Raw genomic sequence first — 24,903 nt, forward strand, 5'->3', positions numbered from 1 at the left:
CGGTCAAATATTAACAACTTGTAGTATACATAAGCAAGTAAAAAATTGAATACATCGATTATTAAAATAAAGATAACAAATTCATCGGTCAGAGAACCGTGTTAAGTTCACAGAAAAAAAAGTGTAGAGTCCGTTGAAATCAAATATTAAAAACTTAAGTGTTGAATGAGATGTCTACACAAGAATTCTTTATTAACATTTTTCTCTCAGTGTAAACATGCATTGCAATCCCTTCACTGAAAGAGTAATTTTGCTGAAGAATCTAAAAATTTGGTAGATACAGATCTGAAAATAATTTTTAAAAAAAGACCATCAAAATAATGAGCCGTACTGAAAATATTTTGATATTCTAGCAACCAATTTTGTCGTCCTACTTAAATATTTTGATGGTCCAGAAAAATTATTTTTCAGAATTGCCCTGATAGAAATTTCATGCATTTTTTCAGCAGTTACTAAACAGTTATACCAACTTCTATCTAGTAACTGAGAAGGAAAACTGCTTAGGATCCCAATCAGGATGTAACGCTTTGTTTGCAGTTATTGCATACAAAAGTTGCGTAATATCTGAATCTATTTACTGAATAGAAAAACAACAAATAATGGATATTAAATTGATTAATAAGCAAGCCAATTGCACATGAAATGAATAAAACTCTATCAAGTTCTTGTCCATTTCCTACTCAGTATTGGCACAACTAATGAGAATACAGTAACATTAGATAGTAACTGGATAAGGTCTACGAAAACTGCATATATTTCTACAAAGGTGTATCGAGCTAAATTTTTAGATTCTTCAGCAAAATTGCTCTTTCAATGTACCTTCCCTTCTTTTCCGTATTAGCGATGCAAATAAGACCGCGTTACACCAACGCTATAACAAATCTAGCTTTCCCGATCGGGCGTCGCGTTAATTAGCGCGTGCAAATATGCAATTCGAATGCGAGGCGCGTGATTTACGTGATCGGCAGCCGAGTTCGTCAATCACGTAAATTCGATTCGCGAGCATCCGCGATTTGTCCCCAATGATTTTGCGCAAGACTGGAAGAGGATGATTTTAATGTCAATGTTAACGGCGGAACACCGGTTTGTTTCGTAAACAATGGCGATGGATGGACGAAATCGCGAGCGATCGATCTGTTTCGGGCCGATCTCGGGGATATATCGGGAGTCATGGCACAAGAAACGCTCGCTCGTTCACTCGCGCGAATTGCGAAAGGCGGCAATCGCGATTGGATCATGCGCGCGCGCGCACACGAGAGAACATCTTGGGGGCCCGCAGTTGCGACACGCGCACGCAATTACGCAACTTGCGTAACCTGCGCCGCGAGCCAGCGACTCGCTCTCGAGGAACGCGCCCGTATATTCGCCATGTCGTGTCCGACAGGGGGAGGGGACCGGCCGGTACGCCCGATTCATCTATGAAAAGGTGAAATATCTAATACCCGTTTCTGTACCAATATACACCGTTAAATGTAAAAAAAAATGAATTTAAGTCACACAAATTAAATTTAATCAACGAGAAAAATGGATTAAGTAATTCTGCACGGAGAGAATTTTTTCTTAGAATTTACCCTGAAAATATGACAGTCGTGGGACAACATTGCATTTCGAAGAATTTTTTAATATAAATTTCTCTCATTCATTAATAAAACTACAATGAAGTATAAAATAAGTTGAATCAATTTTACTGAAATTCATGGTAAAAATTTTTAAAACATTATATTGTACCACAACTACCATATTTTCAGGATAAATTTTAAAAGAAAATTCTCTCTGTGTTGGAAAATGGACGAATCAGAATTTTCTGGTTAAATCTACTAGAATTCTGATTGATATAATTATTCTGGTAAAAATAAGAATTCTAGTATAGATTTTATCAATGTTGTATCAACCAGAATTTCGGTTATCTCAACTAGAATTCTAATAAATTTAACCAAAAAATTCATCCATTTTCAACCAGAAACTTTTTTCAGTGATTTAATGTCATTACATGTAAGTATATTTGTGTAATGAAATTTAGTGTACTTTTCATAAAATTTTGTGAAATTTAGTACATTTTCCATTAAATTCCGTATAGATTTGCATGAAACTTCATGCACGTGAACGTTAAATTTAAGTTACCTGCAACTTTATTTTCATTTCATCACATTAAATGTTTCTAATGTACCTGCTTGAAAGCTTCCGTTACGTTACATGAAATTTGCTGCCTTGAACTAATTTCATCTTTTTCTAGTTCTAAGAATTAAAAAAGGATGAAGAGTAAGTTGAACCGAGATTAAAGTCAATCTACATTAATATAACGGTAGCCATAAATGTGATTTGAAAGCAGGTTAACAAAATGTTAATCATTAAAACAGAAGATTTCTCATTGGTTATCTTTAAACATTTCTTTAAACAAAATTAAATATTTCATTATTTAGAATAAATATACAGAGGAAGAGAACATTGATTCTTTTTAAAAAAGATAATATTAACTTGGAAAGCAAGAATTGTATTAATAATAAGTATACTGTATGTAGATAAGTTTGGTTTGCACCTTGAATTACATTAGGCGAGAATTGAAATAAATATATAACCGGTTTTTGAAACAAAAAAAATATATATATCTGTGTCTTTAAAACTGTGATATAATAACTGAAATAAAATTAATAATAATATTTGATAATACCAACCTTAATGAAATGCAAATAACAAGAAATAACATTTTATATGTATGTATGTATGTATAATATATATTACGTTTTTCGTAGAATATGGAAATTTTAACATTTGAAATGTCAAAGTTGCCCTTCTCCTACTACCCCTTTGAGAGGATTCCAAAAATCGAATTGTAACATATTTAAATAAAGTTTCCTTGTAACAAAAAAATCGTCACATAAATCATGAATTTTTATTCAGTGATTCCTGAGATATTAGTTTGTAACTTTATTTAGGCCAACCTGTATTTGCATATATTTTTTAATTTAAGTAATATAAAAATCGGTTAATGCAAAATAGTACGACATACCGATAATTTTTTGGTATTATGATTTTGTACTTTTTTCTTTTCTTTCTTCTTTTTTTTTGTAATTTTAAACGTTGCTCAATTATAATTTCTAAGTGCATGCAATAAAGTTATTATTATGATTCGGATTACCATATTATTATTACTATTATTAGATTTTATTATTTCTCTTCTCGAGAGATTATTAATGTTGCTAAATCAATCGGATTTGCAGCACATTTCTGCATCTCTTACAGAAGAAATCACACGAAGGAAAATTATTTCTCGTAATTGCTTTCGTGAAACACACGCTGAAAAATACACTTCGAATCTGTCTTATTTTGTAAGCGGTATTCAATGACATAATAACAGTAATATCGAGGTAATATCGCAGGTTTTAGTATTTCATAATCGAAGGTTTTTGTATTATGATTCTAAAAAAACAGGGACACACATTACGCACAATTGCGGGTGAAATTACTTCGGTATTCGTATCTCAGATACCGGTTTTCGTTCACACTTCACTCTTATCTATAATGCGCTCGTATGTAGCACACGTTACCTTACATATACCATAAAAAAATCTCAAAAATAAATGCACGCGTTTATCGACAAAAGTATACATGCGGATCACTGACTCGAAACGGAATCGATAACTTTGTTTGTTTATTCATATGTATACATTCGTGTGCATTAAACACTGAATGTCGATGCTTCCACAGAATCGAGCTTCGTGTTATACGAATCAAGGGCGATCAGCGTTTTCGTATTCTGCTCTCGTGGGTGACCGTGAGGGTTACACGAAGTTCTTTCCTCGACAAAGTCTCAGGTTTTCCTTTTCTTTTTTTTTAAGGACGCCGCGTAATTCGATTCAGAGTATTGCACAATAAGATCCAGTGAAGAAAATACCATTAGTATTAATCCGAAATTAACTCTATCGATGCAATTTAACCTAAATTGTTTTCCTTTCATTTTTTTCAATATAAAGAAGGACAAAAGAGAAAGGGACAAAAAAATTAAGATCTCGCAACTCGAGCGAAGGAAAGGGTGTATTAATGATGGAAAGCTGTATTTCGAAATGCATATTTTACAAGAAAAGAACGATTTTGCTGAAGCGTTTCAAAATTTGATGAAACGTTTCGAAAGGTAGATACAGATCTGAAAATAATTCTGTTGGACCATCAAAATAATTATGTAGGAAGTTCAAGCATAATGAACAATGCTGCAAAAAATTCTCATGTTCTAGCAACCAGTCTCTTACATAATTATCTTGATAGTCCAACCAAATTATTTTTAGATCTGTACCTAGTTAAACCTTTAGATGCTTCAGCGAAATCGTTCTTTTCGTATACACTCAGAAAAATATTTTAAAATATACTTATTACGAATTTTAGAAAAACTTTTTATTTTGTACTCAAAATAAGAATTTATTTTCTTTTGAAAAATTTTATAAAATTGATCGGAGAAGCGACTTCTTTTTATATGATAAGCAAATCGAATTTGTTTTAATTTAATAATTTTGATTGAGGTATTAAACTTGCTAAGATTATATTTTGAATATTTCTAATAAATTTATGATTATAGATTTACAGCATATATAAATTTTTGAAATACTTGAAACAAGTAATTATTACATTCATACACTGACAAAAAAATGATGCTACATCAACAACATTATTAAAAATAATTTTATTAATTCAATAGCATTATTAATGAAACCAATACGCCATGTTCTTGATTTAATAAAATTATATTTGTTTCATTAATACCATCTCGTTAAACAAGATTATTTTCAATTAAAATAATGCCGTTGATACATAATTTTTTTTCAGTGTAAAGAAATGATTAAAAATAATTCAAATTAGATATAATCTGACATTACAAATTTAACAGTATTATATATCTCAGATATAATTCTATAAACACACAATTCAATTGAATTAAATATCCTTTTGCCGGACTTTTCATCGAGCCGAAAGTGACTAGATCGCACATGTCAAGGTATTTCTGACGCCAGTTACGCAACAATATTTAATCCTCCGATCAGAAGAAAGAAAAAAATGATTCGCACGAGCAGAACGAGAGAGAACAGCGATCGGGAACGGGGCGGGCCCTCCTCGGTAAAGGACGCGATTAATAACAGCCGTTAAAAGTCAAGCGACTCGCAGTGACCCGACTGCGACAACGGTGCGGTCAAGGTGGCGCGTTTCGTAATTCAGCCGGTGCGCCTTCGCCGTCGCTGTCACCTGGCATGCCAATTACATCCAACGCTCTCGTCTTTTTCTCGCGCGCTATCGAGATAACCCACTTTCCGACCGGGCCGAAGAACTGGCTATTCCGTCGTGGTCTCTTTCCTTTACGGTCGAATATTCCAATTCGATTTACAGCCGGACTTGCCGCGGTCGCCCGTATCCACCAACCTTCACCTATGTCGAAAAAATTTGCTCTTTTGCGAAAATTATTCTCTATTCTCGTTGCCCAATTATAGAGAGTTACGATTTTTTTTTTTATTTATTTTCAGCGGACGTCTTTATTGCACAACGTGACGAAATATCGTAATGAATAATATTTGGAAACGCGAGTGTTAGATAGCAGAACGGTTTCCCTTTTTAACGCAGAATGCGGAACGAAAACTTCTTCGGAGTTCATTATCCGACGATGCTTTGTGATTTTTATTGTCACAATTCCTTATCCTAAAGTTCCATAACTTTCTCTGATTTTCAGATAAAATTTCACGATTTTCCCTGTTACTTTTAATATTTTGAATTTTTTTGTACTTCGTTTTAATTTGGAAATATTTTGTTGAGAGAGCAATTAAATATAAAAATGTAAATTATTATTAATGTTGCTGACACTATTCTGTTAGACATCAAAATGTAAATCAATCCTTTTCAGTGGTTATTCAAAATAAAAAATATTCATATTAACGTATGCACTTAGAAAATAATAAACTAAATTTGATAAATATCGATCTTAATTGAAGACTCCAAAGAATAAATCATAGGAAGGTAGAAAGTCAATGTGAATCCGCACAGGTTGTTGGTGCGTAAGAATACCATATATTTTTCCAAGTTTTATAGTTATATTTAGTTATTGTAATTTATTTACATTTTATCCATTTTATTTATTGTATTATTTTCCCCACTTAGTAACGATAATTTCGTTTTGACCTCTCACACACTCTTGAAACGTCTTACTGAACGCACGTTCTAAATTATCTGACCATCGTCAATATGTAATGTAAGTTTATCCAGTTCTTTAATGATTTTATTATTAGTATTTTAAGGTTTTTATTATATTTTTTTATGTATTGTATATTGCAGATAATTTAATTGTTTGAGTATTCAATTAAATACGACAGACTTTTATATTTTAACTATTGACGAAATATTAAGCGACTGTTACATGTTCTAATTGCATGATTAAATTTTTCAAACCTACATTGAAGACGAACCAATAATAAAGATCGAAACGTCTGTAAAGAAGGATATTAAAAAGAGGCCGATTTTTGTCCAAAAAGGTGTAAATAAAAGGAATAGCGTTTTTTATAGATTTTGACCTCCTGAATACGATAGTGTCAATAAAAAGTTCGGGTTCGATGGGGAACACTTTGAAAATTGAGCGTGAACATGATATATTTAAAGAAATTTCAATATTCTTATTTACTTTTCAAGGTGTTCTCCACCATGCCACAACCTTTTTAATAATTTTATCATATTCAGAAGATCAAAATCTACAAAAAAAAAACACTATTTATTTTACTTACATCTTTTTCAAGGCAAAAATCTGCCCTTTTTTGGAGGATATTAAAAAAGAACCGACTTTTGCCCAAAAGAATATAAGTAAAAGAAATAGTGTCTTTTTTTTGTAGATTTTGACTTCCTGAATATGATAAAATTATTAAAAAGTTCGTGGCATTTGGGGAACACTTTGAAAAATATCGATCCCGAACTTTTTATTGACATTATCATATTCAGATCAAAATCTATAAAAAACGCTATTCCTTTTACTTACACCTTTATGGGCAAAAATCGACCTCTTTTTAACATCCTCCTTTGAGTTTCTCTCTCTCAAATTTCATATATTTCCTTGAGTTCGAATATATAGAAATGATTAAAAATAACTCAACTTGAATGTAATTTGACACAATATAAATCTGACAGTATAGATGTATGCATATATTAAACTTCTTTGAAGCCAAGAATTTTAATTTTCCAGAAAATTTTGCAGTTCCCCGATTTCCTGACATTTTCCTGATTTCCAATTTTGTATCAAGCCTGTGTTAAATTTTCTTTGATTGCTTACTAGAAAGAGACACACAAAAATATGGAAGAGAGCAAAGTGAAAATCGAGTTTCTTGTTTCCTGTCATATTTTTTTCACCTATAACGTCGCTCTTCCTACACGTCTCCAGGTTTTCACGGAACGTGAGTCGTAACATTAAGAAAACAACATATAAGAAATCTGTTACAAGAGGCGCGGAGTCTTGCGACACGCCGCGCTAAGCAAACAGTTATAAATCATGAGAGCCTCGGCTGCGGTTGACCCAGCCGTGGCTCATACTGCGCGAGGACATGGAGGATCAGACCCCGAATGACGTGTAAAGAGGCGTAAAACGGAGGACTTACCGGCGTACGTGCTCTTGAAGCTCTCATGAAGCTTGAAGGTGAAGGGAATGTGGACCTTCATCATCTCCATTTGCGGTATGCGCGGCGAATGCGTTATCACGCCGCCGCCGCCGCCGAACATCAAATCGTCACCGTGGACACGTAGTACCATCATGTTCCTGCGATCAGACAGAAATATACGCCTTTCAGACAGCTGCGATCAATTCATCGATGACCGGCGAGCCGGATATTAACGATGTGTATCGTCGAATCTTCGTATAATTACGCTAGAATAATTATGGGCAATTTTACGATCAATTTAAGCTGTTTGTTGTTTCAATCCAAGAAATCGTTACACGCTTGAATGCTAATTATATTTATAAATCCAAGAATGACGAAATGTCATGAGATGTTTTTCTTTTCATTATTTTTAGAATCTTCGATAAATCAGCCGGGACATATGCGACTTATTAATTAATTTAACCTTATCGTCGTTCCTAATTAAGAAATCATATTTGGCGGCAGGTATTTATAAATTCAAGAATGATGGAATGTTCTAAGAACGTTAAGCGTTTTGCTTTTATCATTTTTAAAAAATCAATTCCAAGTTTTCCAAATTTTTCTTATTTTTTCAGGTAACAATAAATACCCTGGTTTATTTTAATCGCCGAACTACATTATATGTAGTTAATAAAACAAAATTATTATTACATAAATTATTGCTCATTCTGATAATCGCAACGAAAAATAATTCTTACTTCTGATTAAAAGTGCCAAAAAGGAAGAGCTAGCAGAAAAACTCAAATAGAATCTCTTCGCGAATAGAATCCAAGACCGTTAGCCTCTAACAATATAGGTCAGTCGAGGAATGGTGAAAAGAAGTCAGATATGCATGAAAGCGGTTTCATCGAAAGTTGCCGGGCCGAGTACCGCTAATTTTAGAATTAATAAGGCAATCAGCAGAATCGGATGCGCGATGATTAACCATTGTAGCGGTCAACGTTTAATTTCATACTGCAGAACCGTGACGACGACGACGACGACGAAACGCAAAGAACTGACACGGAATAAAAAATTAAAACGATCATTCACAGTTAAACGATGGCGATTAACATGCAGGCGACTAACTGTTGCCGAGTCGGGTTCGAAATCGAATCCGAACCAGGCTGTCAATAACCTTGCGGCCTTGAGACCCAAAGGAGCTCTATTATGACAAAAGTAATCCGGCGAAGTGGATCACAGACGGTTGTAGGATTAGGACAAAATCTTATCGAGTCCGCGATTCGGCATTCGGAGTTATGAGGCACTTCATACACGTTTCCACCAATCGTTTAATTCATCATCGATTGCAGAAACTGGTCATTTAATAAAATTCAAACTGGTTGCTAGAATAAAAACATTTTTTGTTGCATGATTCATTATTTTTAACTTCTAACAAAATTATTCTCAGATCTAAATCCAGCAAAATTTTAGATTGAAATCTGTTATTTCTTGTTCTATTGCTTTTCAACAGTGGCTGCGTTCAGCAGAAAAAAACTAATCAGTTAGCGCTTAGTGATTCTTTAATAATTGGTTTCTATATTTATAGATTTCTATATTTAGATTAGCAAAAACACTAAAGACAAGAATCTATTATATTAAAGAATCGTTAAGCGCTGATTAATTTTTTCTGCTGAACGCAGCCATTGTCTCAGACTTGGTTCCACTTACGCTTCATCTTCCTCTAATTCTTAAAACTAGAAAAAAAGGTGATATGACATAATGACCAAAAAATTATCTATACATAGAGAAGAGCTAAAAATAAGAAATGGGTATTTTCGGCTTTGCATGCCGAAGGTTAAATTTCGTTCATTAATAATTCTTCCCACTGTGATTCTTTTCAAATCATTCGTATTCCATATAAATAAAATTTACATCAACGTCAAAACCGATGTGTTAAAATTGTAATTTTGCATCGATTTCCCTTACAATTTTGCAAATCTACCATGACGCGAATGATCGCGAGCGAGCATTTCGCCGAAACAGCTTTCATAAAAGAATTGCATTAATTTAGCGTTAATTAACTATATGTAAAGTATCCTGCTTGACGACTGGTAATTTCCCCTTTTTATTAGATGAAAAATTACTGACGGCCTCGCGATACCAAAGGAAACATTCTGGTGAAACATTTGACACCTTGAATTATGAGTTTCGAAGATTCGCAATTCAAGGCAAGATTCGTAAAATTCAGCCGAACAGCGAAATGTGAGAATAAACGTGAAACGCGTTTATCGGATACGAAATAAGCGCATGGTTCGCAAAAGAACCTCATCCCGATTCAACGAGAATTGTAATAATCGCGATGATTCGCGAAAGTCGGGAAGGAGGAAGGAGAGCGCGAGATGACGACGAGGCCGATGATAACGATGTCGATGAGGGAATTTACTGCTCGCGATTGCGACGAGTTTCACGATTTACAAACAGTGCGACTCAGCTTTCGAGACTCTTTCGTTCCTACTTTCGAGACCTCGAGCACGAAAGTGGCTGCGTCACTCGAGAAAATCAGAGATACTTATCGCTCGTTGTGCCGATGTCGTCTCTCGTCGTCGTCGTCGTCGTCATCCGGAAGCGCGGAACTCGCGACTGTTGACTTCAACTAAATTGTCGACTCTCGAAACGTCTCGGCCGTGTCCGTAAAAAAAAGAAAAGAGAGAGAGAGAGAAATAAAATACACATTCGTGTCCATCAATGTGTAGATTAACTTTAATCTCGGTTTAATCTGCTCTTTATCTTTTCCTAATATTTAAAAGTACACCCAGAAAAAGATCATTCTGTTGCTAAGAAAAGTGATTACTCAATTTATTTTCTTTCTTTTAAGTAATCTTTAACTATGAATACTTTTTATATACTTATTAATAATCTTATATATTTATTACAAATTTTAGAAAAATTACTCATTATTATGTACTGATTATTATGATACTGGTGTAATGAAGTTACATGTATTATAAAAACCTGTGTCTTATTCCGCGCGAAATGGAATTCCAGACTGTGTTTGTAAACCTCGAAATTTCTCGAAAGATGAGATAGGAGAGAGGAGAAGGGAGGATCAATCTTCTTTACTCAAAAGAATTTATTTTCTTTTGAAGCATGTATATTATAAGGTTGATCGAAGAAATGACTTTATATAATAAGCAAATCGAATTTGTTTTAATTTAATAACCTTAATTGAAGTACTGAACTTACTAGGCTTCAGAATATATTTTGAATGCATTTAATGCTTGTAATGAACTTGTGACAGATTTATAAATATACGAACGAAATACTTTATTTAAAAAATGTAAAAAACTAAATTTTAATAAATCATTTTATTAAATCTCATTTGTTTGAATAGTGCAAATTAAACATTAATTTACTAAATACGAAGATAGATTTATTTGATACAAGAACCATTAATTTGATTTAACCATCATTTCTTTTTATTGAGTAAATATTTATTTACTGCAAATAAATGTTTAGTTGGCACTATTCAAATAAATATTTATTAAAATTTATATATTCATTCTCAGTGTTGAAGCAAGTAATTATTTATTTGCGTACAGTATCTATGTATTTTTTGTATGTAGAAAGAGACAACAAGTAAGTTAAACCGAAATTAAAATTAATCTATATTGGTAGAAACAGAAGATTGAGTTTCTCTTCTCTTCTCCTGCCTTGTCTTTTGAGAAATTTCGAGATTTACAAACACATCCTGGAACTTCGTTTCGCGCGAAATAAGACACACGTTCCTGTAATACACGTAATTTCATTACACCATCAGTACATTCGTCGTTTCGATAAAAAACTTGGCATCCGAGGTGAAAGAGGAGTTATTGTTAATGCAGTTTTGCGTCGTATTTTCCGCGAGGATCAACCGCTCATATACAGAATTGGCATTATTTTACCCACCCTAAAAAAACCCAGGGGGTTTTTTTTTGAGTTTTATTCACTTAAAAAAACTCGCAATTTGTGGGTTTTTTTGGATTTTATTAGAATTGTAAAAAAATAAATTTTTTTAACACATATAAAAGGGACGTATTTATAAATATTTAATGAATATATGTATACAACGTAAACTATAACTGAAGTGATATAATTTTAACATATACCAATTTTAAGATATATACAGTCATTTAAAACCGGCCACCCGAATAACACCCACAGTTTTGGAGATAGGAAAAAATGTTTCAGATGAAAGTGGAATGGTTTCAAGGTGGACGTATTTTGGTCATGTTGTCTTTCTTCTAAATGGAGGCACTAAAAAGATATATAGGTCATCTCCATTTTTTTAAACGAAATTGTATAATTTTTTTTATACAATATGATCCCACTATCTGCATCTAATAAAAGTATTAAGGTAGTGATAATAAGGTAGTGAATAATGATAAATACAACGTAAACTAAATATTACGTGAAAAAAAATATCAAATAATCAATTTTACCAAAAAAACCTCAATAAAACCCAATAAAACCTCCATAAAACCCAGTGGGGGGGTGAGTTTTTTTAAAAAAGCCCGGGTTTTTTCCAACCCTGCTCATATACCTAAGTAAGACATATACCTAAGTAATTTCGAGCAGCGCCTTGAAGCTTCTATCAAAGATAAATATAATCATTTTGAATATTAATTATTATTTTTGGTATTTAATAAAGTATAACTAAAGCTTAATTAATATAACTATATAATATCTAATTAAAAACCACAGGCAATAGGAACAGGAAATAACATGGTACTTACTTTCAGTAAGAAACATAGTGTGACATAAAGATCATTTTATCTTTGTTTAACGTTGGCAAACAATAAATCCTACAATGTGTTCACAAAGGAAAAGATTCGTTTGGACTCAAGAGTTCTATTTACATTTGTTTCATTGAAACAAATTTAATTTTAAATGAAACATATTTTGTATAATTAAAAAATTTAATTTTAATGCACAAATAATCACATTCTTAATTTAAACATCCATTTAATTGGACTATTCCAATAAATTCGTTTAATTTAAAGAAACTTTTCTGTATTCTTTGCGTCCTGTTTTTTGCTCTTTCCTTTATGCCTTTTTCTTTCTTTGCGACCGTTTTATCGACAATCGCGTTTCTTTTAACATATTCTTTGTCTGTTTCGAAGTTTGTCAACTTTTATCTCGGGTGACAGAAAACGAAAAAACTGGATAAGAGATAAAAAGGCAAGAAGTAAAAAGTAGTAAAGAGCAGGAGATAAACAGCACATTGTAGATTAAGCTTTGGAATGTAATGATTCATTGTGTCACCTGTGTCTCTTGCTGAAAAACACCTATATAGCATTCAATCACACCGGCATTTTTTAGAATGTACTCATGAAAAATGTACCTAACACTTGAAAAATATACTTGAAGTGAGACACTACCGCGTCTCTTCAAACATCGAACATGTTTTCGCACTCCCTGGGACTACTCCGATTAACTTTAATCGACGCGTCGGTTAGTTAATTACTAGTTAGTTACTAATTGGTTAGTTACAATTGTAACTATAATTAGTTACTAGTTAATTACTAATTAGTTACTAGTTAGTTAGTTACTAACCGCGTCGGTTAATAACTTTAATCGTCGCGACGGTTAGTCGATTGACCAATTGCATTTGTCATTTCACTTAACGATAGATGCAATTGGCCAATTCCAGTGGACTCGGAGTTGGTCGAGATGGCCCCTAATCTTTCACGTTTCATGGGTTTTCCCGATCGGATTTCGACCGTCCTGTGTGCAATTAATAACGTCACGGTCAGTGTCTTGCGTTCCAATTCGTATCGAATCTCGTATCTTTTCATCGATCACCGATAACGATCCAAGACACAGCTATGTGACGTCATTTATCGCTTCCGGAGCTATCCCAAGGCGATTGTCAGGCGGCCGTTACGGGAGGTCCGTTGAATATTATCTAACAGCACAGCCTGCGAAAAAACTCGTTTTAAATCACAGCGTTTTTATACAGAGTCTTTTTATTATGTCTTTCTTTATTATGTCTATCTTTTATAATCTTTTTCATTTATGTATACGAAATCTCAAATAAAATCAACAAAAAATAATTTTTTTCAAAAATATGTTTTTCTTTTTTTTTAAATCGCGATTTTATCAAAATTTAGCATAAAGTGACCTCAATATTCTCTCTTGATGTACTAAGAATATATACTGTATAATAATGCAATATATAAATATATGAAATACGTTGCGATACGCTCGCAATCTTTTTTTATTCCAAGGTGAAAAAAATATAGTTGCATAAATTAGAAATCTGAATAAATTCGATAGAAAACTATAAATCATACAGTTAAATTTATCAAATATTCAAAGTAGGATAATTAGAAATTCAATGATAATATAAATAGAATTCTAATCAGTACGAATACACTTTATTTGTACTTCTTATTAGCAAAACCTATAAACATTTTTCTTAATGTCAAGGAGCGAGGGACGAGACTCAAGGTTGCGTTTCAAAAAGAATTCATATTCCTTCAAACCGCGAAATGTGTCGTGTCACGAATTGTCGTGGAATTATCTCCAAGACTTCTCGAATTGTAAAACCAGAAACACATAGAAAAAAGCAGTAAGACGTAAGTGGTAAGTGAATTGGCCAATCACAATAAAGAACGTAGGGCAATAATTTCACGTCTCTATTGTGATTGGCCGATTCGCTTACGTCTTATTGTCTTACGTTTTTCTATGTATTTCTGGCTTAGCATGTTGTGAAAAACCGCGGCCTGATACCTGTTTTTACCTATATAGATCAACTTTAATCTCGTTTTAAATCACAGAGTTTTTACAGAACCTTCCAACTTATTTTTTATCTCTTTCCGGTTTTAAAAATAAGAAAAAGATAAAGAGTAAATTAGACAGAGATTAAAGTTAGTCTACATCAGAAAAATAAACATTAACCGTAAATTTCACCAGAATTAAAGATACTTAACAGAGTCTGGCTACAAGTAATTTTGTTAAACTCCTACGAAAGAGAAAGGTATACATACTGTGCCCCTGTGTATACATTAACTCATTCCAACTCTTAATTAAAGTTAGTAGAGTGAGACAGTACAGAGTGGAAACATTATAAAGTGAATAGTATATACAGGGTGGTAGTTAAGTACTCTGAATGATTTTAAAGGATGATTCCTCACATTAAATCAAGACGAAAACTTTATATGATCTTAGATTGTTTTCTATATCTGAACTAGTCGTCTCGGAAATTAAATTGACGTGTCTTCCTCCAAGAATACGTTTATTGCCATAAAAACAATGTAAACAATATTATAGCGAGATGAAGATCGCTGTTCCTAGTGACCTTATATTGTTAGTTCAAAGTAAATAAACGTAATAATATGAATGACGATATCAGTGAGAGAAGCTACTTAAATTTTAATACCATGAAACGGAAAGTAAGTTGACAAGCAATAACTATTAACTAATAATTATAAATTATAAACATATGGTTATATAAAGTTTTCGTCTTGAATTTATGTAAAGAATCCTTCAATTCTTTTAGAGTAGTCCATGGTGTCCAGCAAAATCTGACTCGTCAATTTAAGGATAGTTCCAGGACATTCTAGGTAAAAATCCTGGTTTATCCAGGATTTATCCCATCGATTTGAATAATATTATATACTTTGTATTTAAATTAGGATTCTAAATGAATTAAAACGCTAACAAATTTGGAACAACATTATTCCATCAACACAAAGAATTTTTCTACTATGTTCTATTTTAAACATTAAATTCAAGTTTCTCATTTTCTATTGGTAACTTATTGCATCTTTAAGGGAGGACTTATACCGAAACACAACTTTTCTACTTATTATTTTTTCTTTTTTCACGCTCTGATTAGAATGAAAGAATAATAAATTCCAGGCAAACTCTAAAATTTCAGGTTTTCCAGGAATTTTTCAGAATATATATAAAATTCCAATATAATTCCAGGATCCAAGGATATTCAAGGACCGCTGGACATCATGAGTACTTAATTATCATCTTGTATGCAGTGCTTTTTTTCTTGTAGGATTTTGACAAAACCGTTCGTAGTTAAACTCTTATAGGGTCTCTATCAAGACGATAAACACAAGAGCGTTAACCTCTGAAAGCGTCCCCCGTCTCCCTCGTCTCCGAGACCAGTGTGACGTTTCGATTGATGCAACCTCAAGCCTCGAGGTATCTCGTCCAACAAGCTCCCATATGACATCACTTGGAAAGGTTTGTTCGTGTTGCATGCTCCAACGTGCTTCAATATGCTCCCACCATAGCTCCTACTCACTCCAACGCGCTCGTTTTTAATGGAGTTTTTAATGCGACACAAACAAACTTTAAATTTATTTTGCAGTGTCTCGTTGAGTAACAAGAATTGAAGTGCTTTCAACTTGTCTCTTTTCAAGTTATTATGTATAATACATTTGTTTTCGTACTCTTATTCTTTTTATCAATTCCTCTTAATGGCTCTTTAATCCTTAAATTCTTTTTCTTTTTAATTCACAATTTATATAACATTGATTTATTTTATTTATGTCTTGATATTTTATTACACACTTATTATAATTTATAATTATAATATAATTTTTTCATGTCTGAAAGACCTATATATATGGTCATTATTACTAACATTATAGCAGTAATAACCATAAAAATGAAACAAACAATATATATTTGATAGTGATAGGGCTCTCGAAAAACAAATAATAATACAATATATAATAATAATAAGGCTCAACAAATTTAAAAATTCGAAAGGGCTACGAGCCAAAGGTTAATTGTGAGTTAAATTATTAGTATAAACATATCATAATAATAAAAAACACTTTAATGTCTGCTATAAACAATGAGTGACAAATTAAAGACAAATAAAGAACAGACAACAGATGTTTCGATCCCTATCGGATCCTTATCAATGTTGAAATAAAATTAAATTATACTACGATCTCATATTAACAATTCAGATGACATAATTGAAGCATGGTGTAATGAAAAACGGTAACATAATGTTCCTCCGCATGATAAATGCATGATAAATGCATGATTATAATTTCTTATATGTGGATCTTAATAGATAAGCAATGCGACAACAGTGAAAAATCGTGTCATCATTAGACAATATTATCTCAGTTGCATCGAAACGTCTGTTCTTTGTTCTTTATTTGTCTTTAATTTGTCACTCATTGTTCATAGCAGAGAGTTTATAGCAACATTAAAGTGTTTTTTATTATTATGATATGTTTATATTAATAATTTAACTCACAATGATTAACCTTTGACTCGTAGCCCTATTTTCTTTCGAACAAATAATAATAATAAAATATTAATAAACGGGCAATGAGAGCATTCACAGCGCAGTACTTGGAGCGCAATACATATAATATATTCTCAATACTTTTTACATTACGTGTTACAAAAGTCTTGGACGTTTCGGTTTACTTCAAATCCACACATCTTCAGCAATGCCATATAATTTTCATACAATATTCCAATCCGCAATGTTGGATATGGTCTCTGCGTTCGACCGAGAATGAGCATACTCCTACTTCCTAGTTGAGAAATGCCATGAAAGCTCTTCGTTGTTTAATCAAGCGATTAACTGAAGGGTACAATAATGAACAACAATATTAGTTATATTGATTTTATGTAGTTTCTCGCTTTTTACTCACCCTCCGCCTTCGCAGATTCAAAGCACAATACGATTCAATACAATAAGTAGAAATATAAAGATATATAATAAAGATACTGTTCATATGGAAGTCAGATATGTAATGACCGTCAAAATTATTCAAAGCGCTAAGTCAGAACAGAACAATAAATAATTTATAAGTCAAACTGATATAATGTCAATCTTTAAAAAAAAACAGTCAAAAGTTATAGGCGAGCACATATGCCACTATTTCAATTTCTTTAAAATGCTCACATATAAATGGTGCAGAAACTCCGTATCCGATTCTAAATTTAAACTATTGGTTTTGCAACTGAATATTTAGCATTTCAGAGATGAGTTTTTTTACTCAATTATCTTTCTATATTTAAAATTTTAATATTTTCCCATTCAAATTCATAATAGCAAATTCATAAATTCAAATTCGTAAAAATAAAGCTCCTAAAATAGTTATTTTATCATACAATTATAATCACAAATACCAAACACTTTTCTTTCAATGTAGATACATGTGAGAGCCAGAATTGAACCTGGAACCTGCAGATTATTAATCATTCGTACCGACATTCGTATTGATCTCCCAAAGATCTATTTTAAGGCAGAAGCAAATAATTAAAAAGATATTGTAATTTAATACTTGTTTTTTTAAAAAAGCACTTCGTATCTGGCACATTGCCCATTGATTTCGTTTTAAATAAGGAGAATTAATTCACACTGACCTCAAGCTACACGTCATGTCATCGCAGAAAAGGTTCCTTTAAGCCAACTTGCTCATTAATTATTACATACTTTAGCTTTAATTTTATCTGCTTAAAATCAATATTAGGTTTTTCAATTTCTTTTCTTATATCTTTTTAATCTAAAAAATATTAATGTTTTATAATTTCTTCTTGATAAAAAAAACATTTTGCTTTATATTGGAGCTGAAAGCATTGTGTGTACATTAAAATTGTAAGTATAATTAAAATAATGATTTAAGCAATATTGACTTAAACGATTAGCTTATGTCTACTATCTGTTTTAGTAACTATATGTTAAAATGAGTCAAACGCGGATAGGCATAAATTGAGGACACATTAATAGGGTCATCGCCCCTTGGAGGGCACACCAGACAAGTAATCTTAAAATCTTACGGTATTACTGGAATCACATAAATTACTTATCTCACGAAAAATATTTACTATACCTCAAAAAATAGAACATTATCTTTCGTATCATAAACATTAAGAATTTAACTTGATAAAAAAAAATACTTTTTATTATGAATATTTTTATTAAGTTAAAAAATACACACAAAGTCGTAATTTTTAACTTAAAAAATATGCAAAATGTTTTATATAAAAAACATTTTCTTTAATTATTTGTGATGGTTTTCTTTATGGCTTATTTGAGCTTATTCTACAACATGCTCTTTGTTTCCTATTTCTTGCTTTTTACCTCTTGCTTTTTTCCTCCCTTTACAACCATTTTAACAACAATTGTATTTCTTGCTGTTTCTTCTGAAGTTCTTCTGAGTTAACTTTTATCTCAGAAAACAAAAAAAATCAGATAAGAAGCAAAAAACAAGATGTAAAAATTAGCAAAAAAAACAACAGGAAACAAAAAACACATAGTAGAATAGGCTTTAAATACAAAGGATACAATTACAAGGCAACATTAATAGGAACAGATACGGTAATAGGGACAATTACTCTAAAGACTGGCTTCCTCGACCCGACGCGAACCACATTCGCGATTCGTCACTGTTATCTCTAGCTGCATCTACGTACGCATTGCACATACATACGCTGTTCGGGAATGACGCGTATGCGCGCAGAAGAGGATAGCCGACAAAGCGGCGAGAGAGACGGACGGAGAGATAGGTGGAAAGAAAGAGGGAAATGACACGGGTCGTAAAACGCGGCTTTACGTACCTCATGATAAAGAGGAAGACCCCGCAGAAGCATATCAGCACGGCGAGTACCGAGAATATGTTGGACAGCTCCGCCACGGACACCAGGATCGCCGTCATCGTGTCGCACGTCCGCGATCCGTCGCCGTCGCGTCCTCCTCAGCTGCACCGGGTGATCCGCCGCCCGTACCCGCACACATGCACGCACACACGCACACGCGGCACCACGACGACGACGACGGCGACGACGAGGACGAGGAGGCTCTCTGTCTCTCCTCACTCTTTCTCTCTCTCTCTTCACGCTGCTCGACTGTCAGCTGTCAACCGAAATTCGTATTTCGTCTGTCTTCTTGTCGCCTCCTCCGTCGCGTTCTCCGGCTCGACGATTCGAGGCGCGCTTGACTTCGAGCGCGCCGTCGTCGACACCACCTTCATCGACGTCCCGTGGCTTCGTGCGCGACGCCGTGCAGCGGTTACACGACCCACGGTGGGCTTTTACGTTACGATTACCGCGGCAGACGAGACGCCGCCGGCCGACGTGTTGTGTTCTCTGTCATAGCCGCGCCGTCGCGCGACCGTGTCGTGAAAAAACGGGAGCCGGAGAGTAACGCGATGCGGGATGTCGTGGGATGGGATTGCAGTCCGACGTGGGAAGACGGGTAGATTATATGCGCGCCGCGAAAACCCGACGGTACGAACGACGCGGATAAACCACCCGATGGATCAGACGAGACTGACTGCGCGACCGGTGCGACGTGCGCCACTTATACACGCTCATGCGCGCCTATATTCGCGCCGTTCGCTACTGCGCGCTGCGGCCGCGAGGGCGCGACTGTGTCGCACGACGAGAACAAAATTCCTTCACTACGTAGGCCGGTATTCGTAGTCGATTTTTATATTTGAAACTGTCTTAAGTACAGTCTTAAGATGTCATAAGTCAATCAAACGGTTGTATTAGTATTTTAAAACGTTACTTAAGCTGGTCTTAAAATAAGAACGGACTATTGATACCCTACAATAGAGAGAGAACGAGATCGATTGTATCTTTCCAGATAGCACAGAAAGTTAAAAAAAAATCAAAAAGAATACCGTTGTATGTCATCGATAATTCTGAGTTCATTTTTAGGTATAAAGAAGAATCAAGTTAATTCATAAATATGCCTGTTTTCTAAAATAATTGCAATAAATATATAATGAATGGAATATGTAAAAATATCGCAACAAAATATTACACATTTTGCGAAATTTTAAGTAAAGAGTCAAGCGTTTTTTAAATAATTATATAGTTTTAAAGGATCGGAAAAAAGCCAATTTTTCTCATTTTTCCGCGGATCTTTTCGGTTTTTTTTCCAAGGGTAGAAAAATTCAATTTGGAAAAATTCACGCGTGCTTGTAAAACCTACTACGTTTGCTTTTCGGTTCTTTCCATAAAGAAAATAATTGCGTATAGGATATACAGCGGGATAAGTTAACAGAAATTTTGAAATTGTATAAAAGATTGAGGTCGCATAATGTATTCAATAAAACATACATTATTGCACCATTAATGTAAGAAATAAAAATATAGAGTCCAAATATCATGTTTATATGATAATAGTAGGTCTAGAAAATAATTTGGATGTAAACTGAATTCGTAACAAAATATTTGAAAAAAAATAAACTATAAAGAGACACTTCAGGAGTTCATTAGACCGGAGTGTGACAAACTAGAGTTAAAAATCTGTCTACTTAAGCTTTGCCATTTATAATATTAAAGGAAGGTTAGATTAGATTTTACTATAAAAATAGGAGGATAACTAAAAAAATTGAATAAAAATAATACTACATAATTTCATAGATCGCATTAATTTTGTAATGAAATTTAGAAGTTACTTATTATGTCTTTTACATAGCAAAAACAGCAATTTTTCCAAAAAACCAATTTTTTGGAAAAAAAACCGAAATATTTTCAAATTTTTTGAAACTATAAATAATTATTATACAATATTCAAACTCTGCATTTTTCTAATTTTTTACAAAATATATTATTTAAAAATTTTATTTTGACAAAACTGCTGCGTCATGCTGAATTTTGAAATTTTCATCAATTTATGATGATATTGTATACCTTAAAAAATTTTTTACATGACTATATATAAATATGTTTAAACATATACCTAAACACGCACATAAATATTCATATAAACATGTATAATTATAATATACATGAAATATGTTCATACATCTTTCTTTCTTTTGTAAAATTATTTTTAGTGTACTAAAAATATAATAGTATCATTGAGAAAATATCAAAAATAGTTAATAGAACAATTTTTGAACTGTTTATTTTAGAAAAAAATCAAGCTTGGAAAAGTGCAAAAAAATTTGCTCATACATAATTAATTATGTAAAATTTTACATTCAATTATATGTGAGCAATTCTTTTACATTTCTCCAAATTTGATTTTTTTCTAAAGTAAACAATGCGAAAATTTTCCTTTTAATTATTTTTGATGTTCTCTCATTACTATATATATATTATTATTTTTCGTACACTAAAAAGTAATTTTATAAAAAAAAGAAAAATATATGGACATGTATGGATGTATCATACATAATTATATATTTATGAATATTTGTACATGTTTATTGTATATGTTTATACATATTTATATAAATTCATGCTAAAAAAATTTTTGGTAAAAGTATCGATTAGGGGACCAAGCTCCAATGGCTACGTTTACACCGTGCATTTAGGCCGCGGCCTATACAATACTATAGATGTCCTTGTTTATCTTGTAGGTTAAACACAGACACCTATCGTATAGGTCGCGGAATAAGCGCATGTAGCCAATGACCCTTGATCTTGACATATGTCATCAAGGTCATGACCCTGAGTGACCTCCAACAGGTTTTAGCCGTTGCTTGTCCTTCGTTAAAAAGTTATTAACAAAAAAGTTTGAAAAAATAACGTCTTATTTCGGCTATATATAATATCAGAAACTATTCTAGACCACATCCACCTACTGCATTCCACCTCCCCCATTGCCTAGAGACGCGCGACTTTCCACGCGAACACAAGTTTACTGCTTTAGCAGAAAGGATTTCGCACTAATCTAAAACGTTTGTGTCAGCTTTGCTTTAGTTGGCTAAATCGATTCCAGGTCTCACACACACATGAATACGTTACAATCTTACCGATTATCGAACGAATAGACACATTTTCATATTTTAGCGTTCCATAACTCGGATCCTAGGCACTTTATGCTCATTGAGACGTTTGTACAGGACAGCAAGGAGGAAAACATACTAAATTTTTAAACAATTTCACCGAAAGTCAAAACCTATAAGGTTGGTGCGGAGTCCTTTTTTATGCGAAGAATTTGTTTAAAGCAATAAAAATAGGGTTACCAACTCTTGGTTGCACGAAAAGAGTACATTGATATGCAAAAAGAGTATAATTTCTAAAAAAAAAAGGAAAAAAGATGACGAACTTTTTTATTTTAAATGCTGGCATTCAATAAAATGACATTTTTAGAATTTTTATTGACAACGTCTATTCAGTCTTCATAAAGTTACGAATAAATATGTTTCTTTATATTTTACTTCCAGATTTTTTAATGTTAATGTTAATAAAATTGAGAAAATAAAATTGATTCATGTATTTAACATATTTTGCTATTTATAAGTTTCTTCAACAAATATATATAACCAAATCTCTATCAAAACCTCTATATATCTCTATATAGTATGTAAATAAATATTTATATTTTACATAATGGCCAAAGCCTTAGTACAAGCCAAGCAAAACTTTTTTGTAAAATAATAAATGTAAATATTAAATAATAATTTTTTAAATTTCGTCTCATTTTTCAAAATAGAGTACAATAAGTAAAAAGTAAGAGTACGCTGTTGTCCGACTTTGAAAAGAGTACATGTACTCTTAAAAGAGTACGGTTGGTAACCCTAAATAAAAATGAATATTTAAATAAAGCTTGGATGATGGCTATGTTTACACCGTGCGCTCAGTCCGTGACCTATACGATAGGTGCCTTTGTTTAACCTACAGGATAAACAAGGACATCTATAGTATAAGCCGTGGCCTATACTATAGATGCATGGTGTAAACGTAGCCATTGGCTGCATTCAGCAGAAAAAGCAGCTTTGCAACTGTTGTAAAATTCTTGAATATAATTGGTTTATACATTTAGATCCAATAAGGAACTAAGGTCAAGACCAATCATATTAAAGAATTTTACAACAGTTTTTTGCAAAGCTGCTTTTTCTGCTGAAAGCAGGCAATATCGATATTGACCGTTGTATAAATCCTAAATTTCATTGCATACATCATTGCTTATAACATATATACTTAAATATTTTGTATTTTATATCATTCTCTTTATTTCATATCATCAAGTTAACTTTAGTTACTTTAACAATGGATTCTCGCTAAACAGAAACCAATTAGTGAATGAAATAGAATAGAAATGCCCGGTAAAAAATTGTTTATGCATGAATATATATAAATATGTATAAACATACATAAACATGTATGAATATTCATAAACATATACCATACATATAATTATGTATGAGATATGTCCATACATGTTTATACATCCTTCTTTAGTTTGTAAAATTATTTTTTAGTGTACTAAAAATAATAATAATAATAATGAGAAAACATCAAAAATAATTAAAAGGAAAAGTTTGGGAAACTGTAAAAGAATTGTTCATATATAGTTGCATGTAAAATTATACATAGTTATGTAAGAGTAAATTTTTTTACATCTTTCTTCTTCACGTTGGAGAAAAAGAGGAAAATAATACAGATACGCACGATGCAAGAAGTTCAATTAAACAATCCCTGGAATTCTGTAATTCTTGACGACACTGTCGATATCATTATATTATTTTTGCGCAACTTTTATACCTATTATCTTTATAATAAAAAAGCTGCACAACGATGCCGACACTAGCCATTAAGAGTTACAATTAAAATCTCACCGCAGAGTTATACGTATTATGGATCAGTATTCGATCCATAATACATAAATGGATTTCGATCGGAATCATTCCATTTTCCCTAGGAAACACAATAGAAATTTAGGAAATAATTGAATAACTCCGATTGGAATTCATTCCGACTTGATCCCTGATATAACGGCTGACACGCGAATGTTTACATTCGCAACTATTTTCTACGTCTCTATTGTTTTTGTACAATAAACATTGTGCGTTCGGTAATTTCGACGCTATAATTGGCTGCGTTCAGCAGAAAAAGCAGCTTTACAACTGTTGTAAAATTCTTGAATATATTTGATTTATACATTTAGATCCAATAATGAACTAAAGACAAGAATAATCATATTAAAAAATTTTACAACAGTTGCAAAGCTGCTTTTTCTGCTGAATGCAGCCAATATTTATTGTTAGACGCTTTGAGAAAAACATCTCTTTTAAAACTGAGTTCTTTTCTACTGGAAAACGATTATTCAATTGTTCACATACCTACATATAATAAGCCACATACAACTCAACGTATGTTTATCTATTCAAATCTAAATGCTATTTATGTATCATACATAGAAACAATGAAAAAGGTCGATTCTTTTTTATAATTTTATGCTTTATCGAAATAAAGAGACTCGCGATGATTAATTCTGTATGCACGAGAAATTTTCTTATGAATAATCCATAAATGAGGTGAAAACGTATTACAATTATGAAATTCACTCAACAACTTTATTTGAGAAAATAATTCTAAATCAAACGCGATG

General features: G+C 32.6%; 1 protein-coding gene across 1 annotated transcript in view; it reads right to left on the reverse strand.

The window, feature by feature from the left end:
* Window positions 1-19,375, reverse strand: part of LOC108726135 (cell growth regulator with RING finger domain protein 1) — a 43,471-nt gene extending 24,096 nt beyond the window's left edge. Inside the window, exons 1-2 of the mRNA XM_018453529.1 lie at window positions 19,167-19,375; window positions 7,611-7,768 (exon numbers count right to left, since the gene is read on the reverse strand). Of these exons, the coding sequence (XP_018309031.1) occupies window positions 7,611-7,768; window positions 19,167-19,264 (256 nt within the window). The 5' untranslated portion in view covers window positions 19,265-19,375. The remainder of the gene's footprint in view (window positions 1-7,610; window positions 7,769-19,166) is intronic.
* Window positions 19,376-24,903: the final 5,528 nt, after the last annotated feature.

The sequence above is a fragment of the Mycetomoellerius zeteki genome, unplaced genomic scaffold (assembly GCF_001594055.1).
Source record: "Mycetomoellerius zeteki isolate Tzet28-1 unplaced genomic scaffold, Tzet1.0 scaffold110, whole genome shotgun sequence".
NCBI lineage: Eukaryota > Metazoa > Arthropoda > Insecta > Hymenoptera > Formicidae > Mycetomoellerius > Mycetomoellerius zeteki.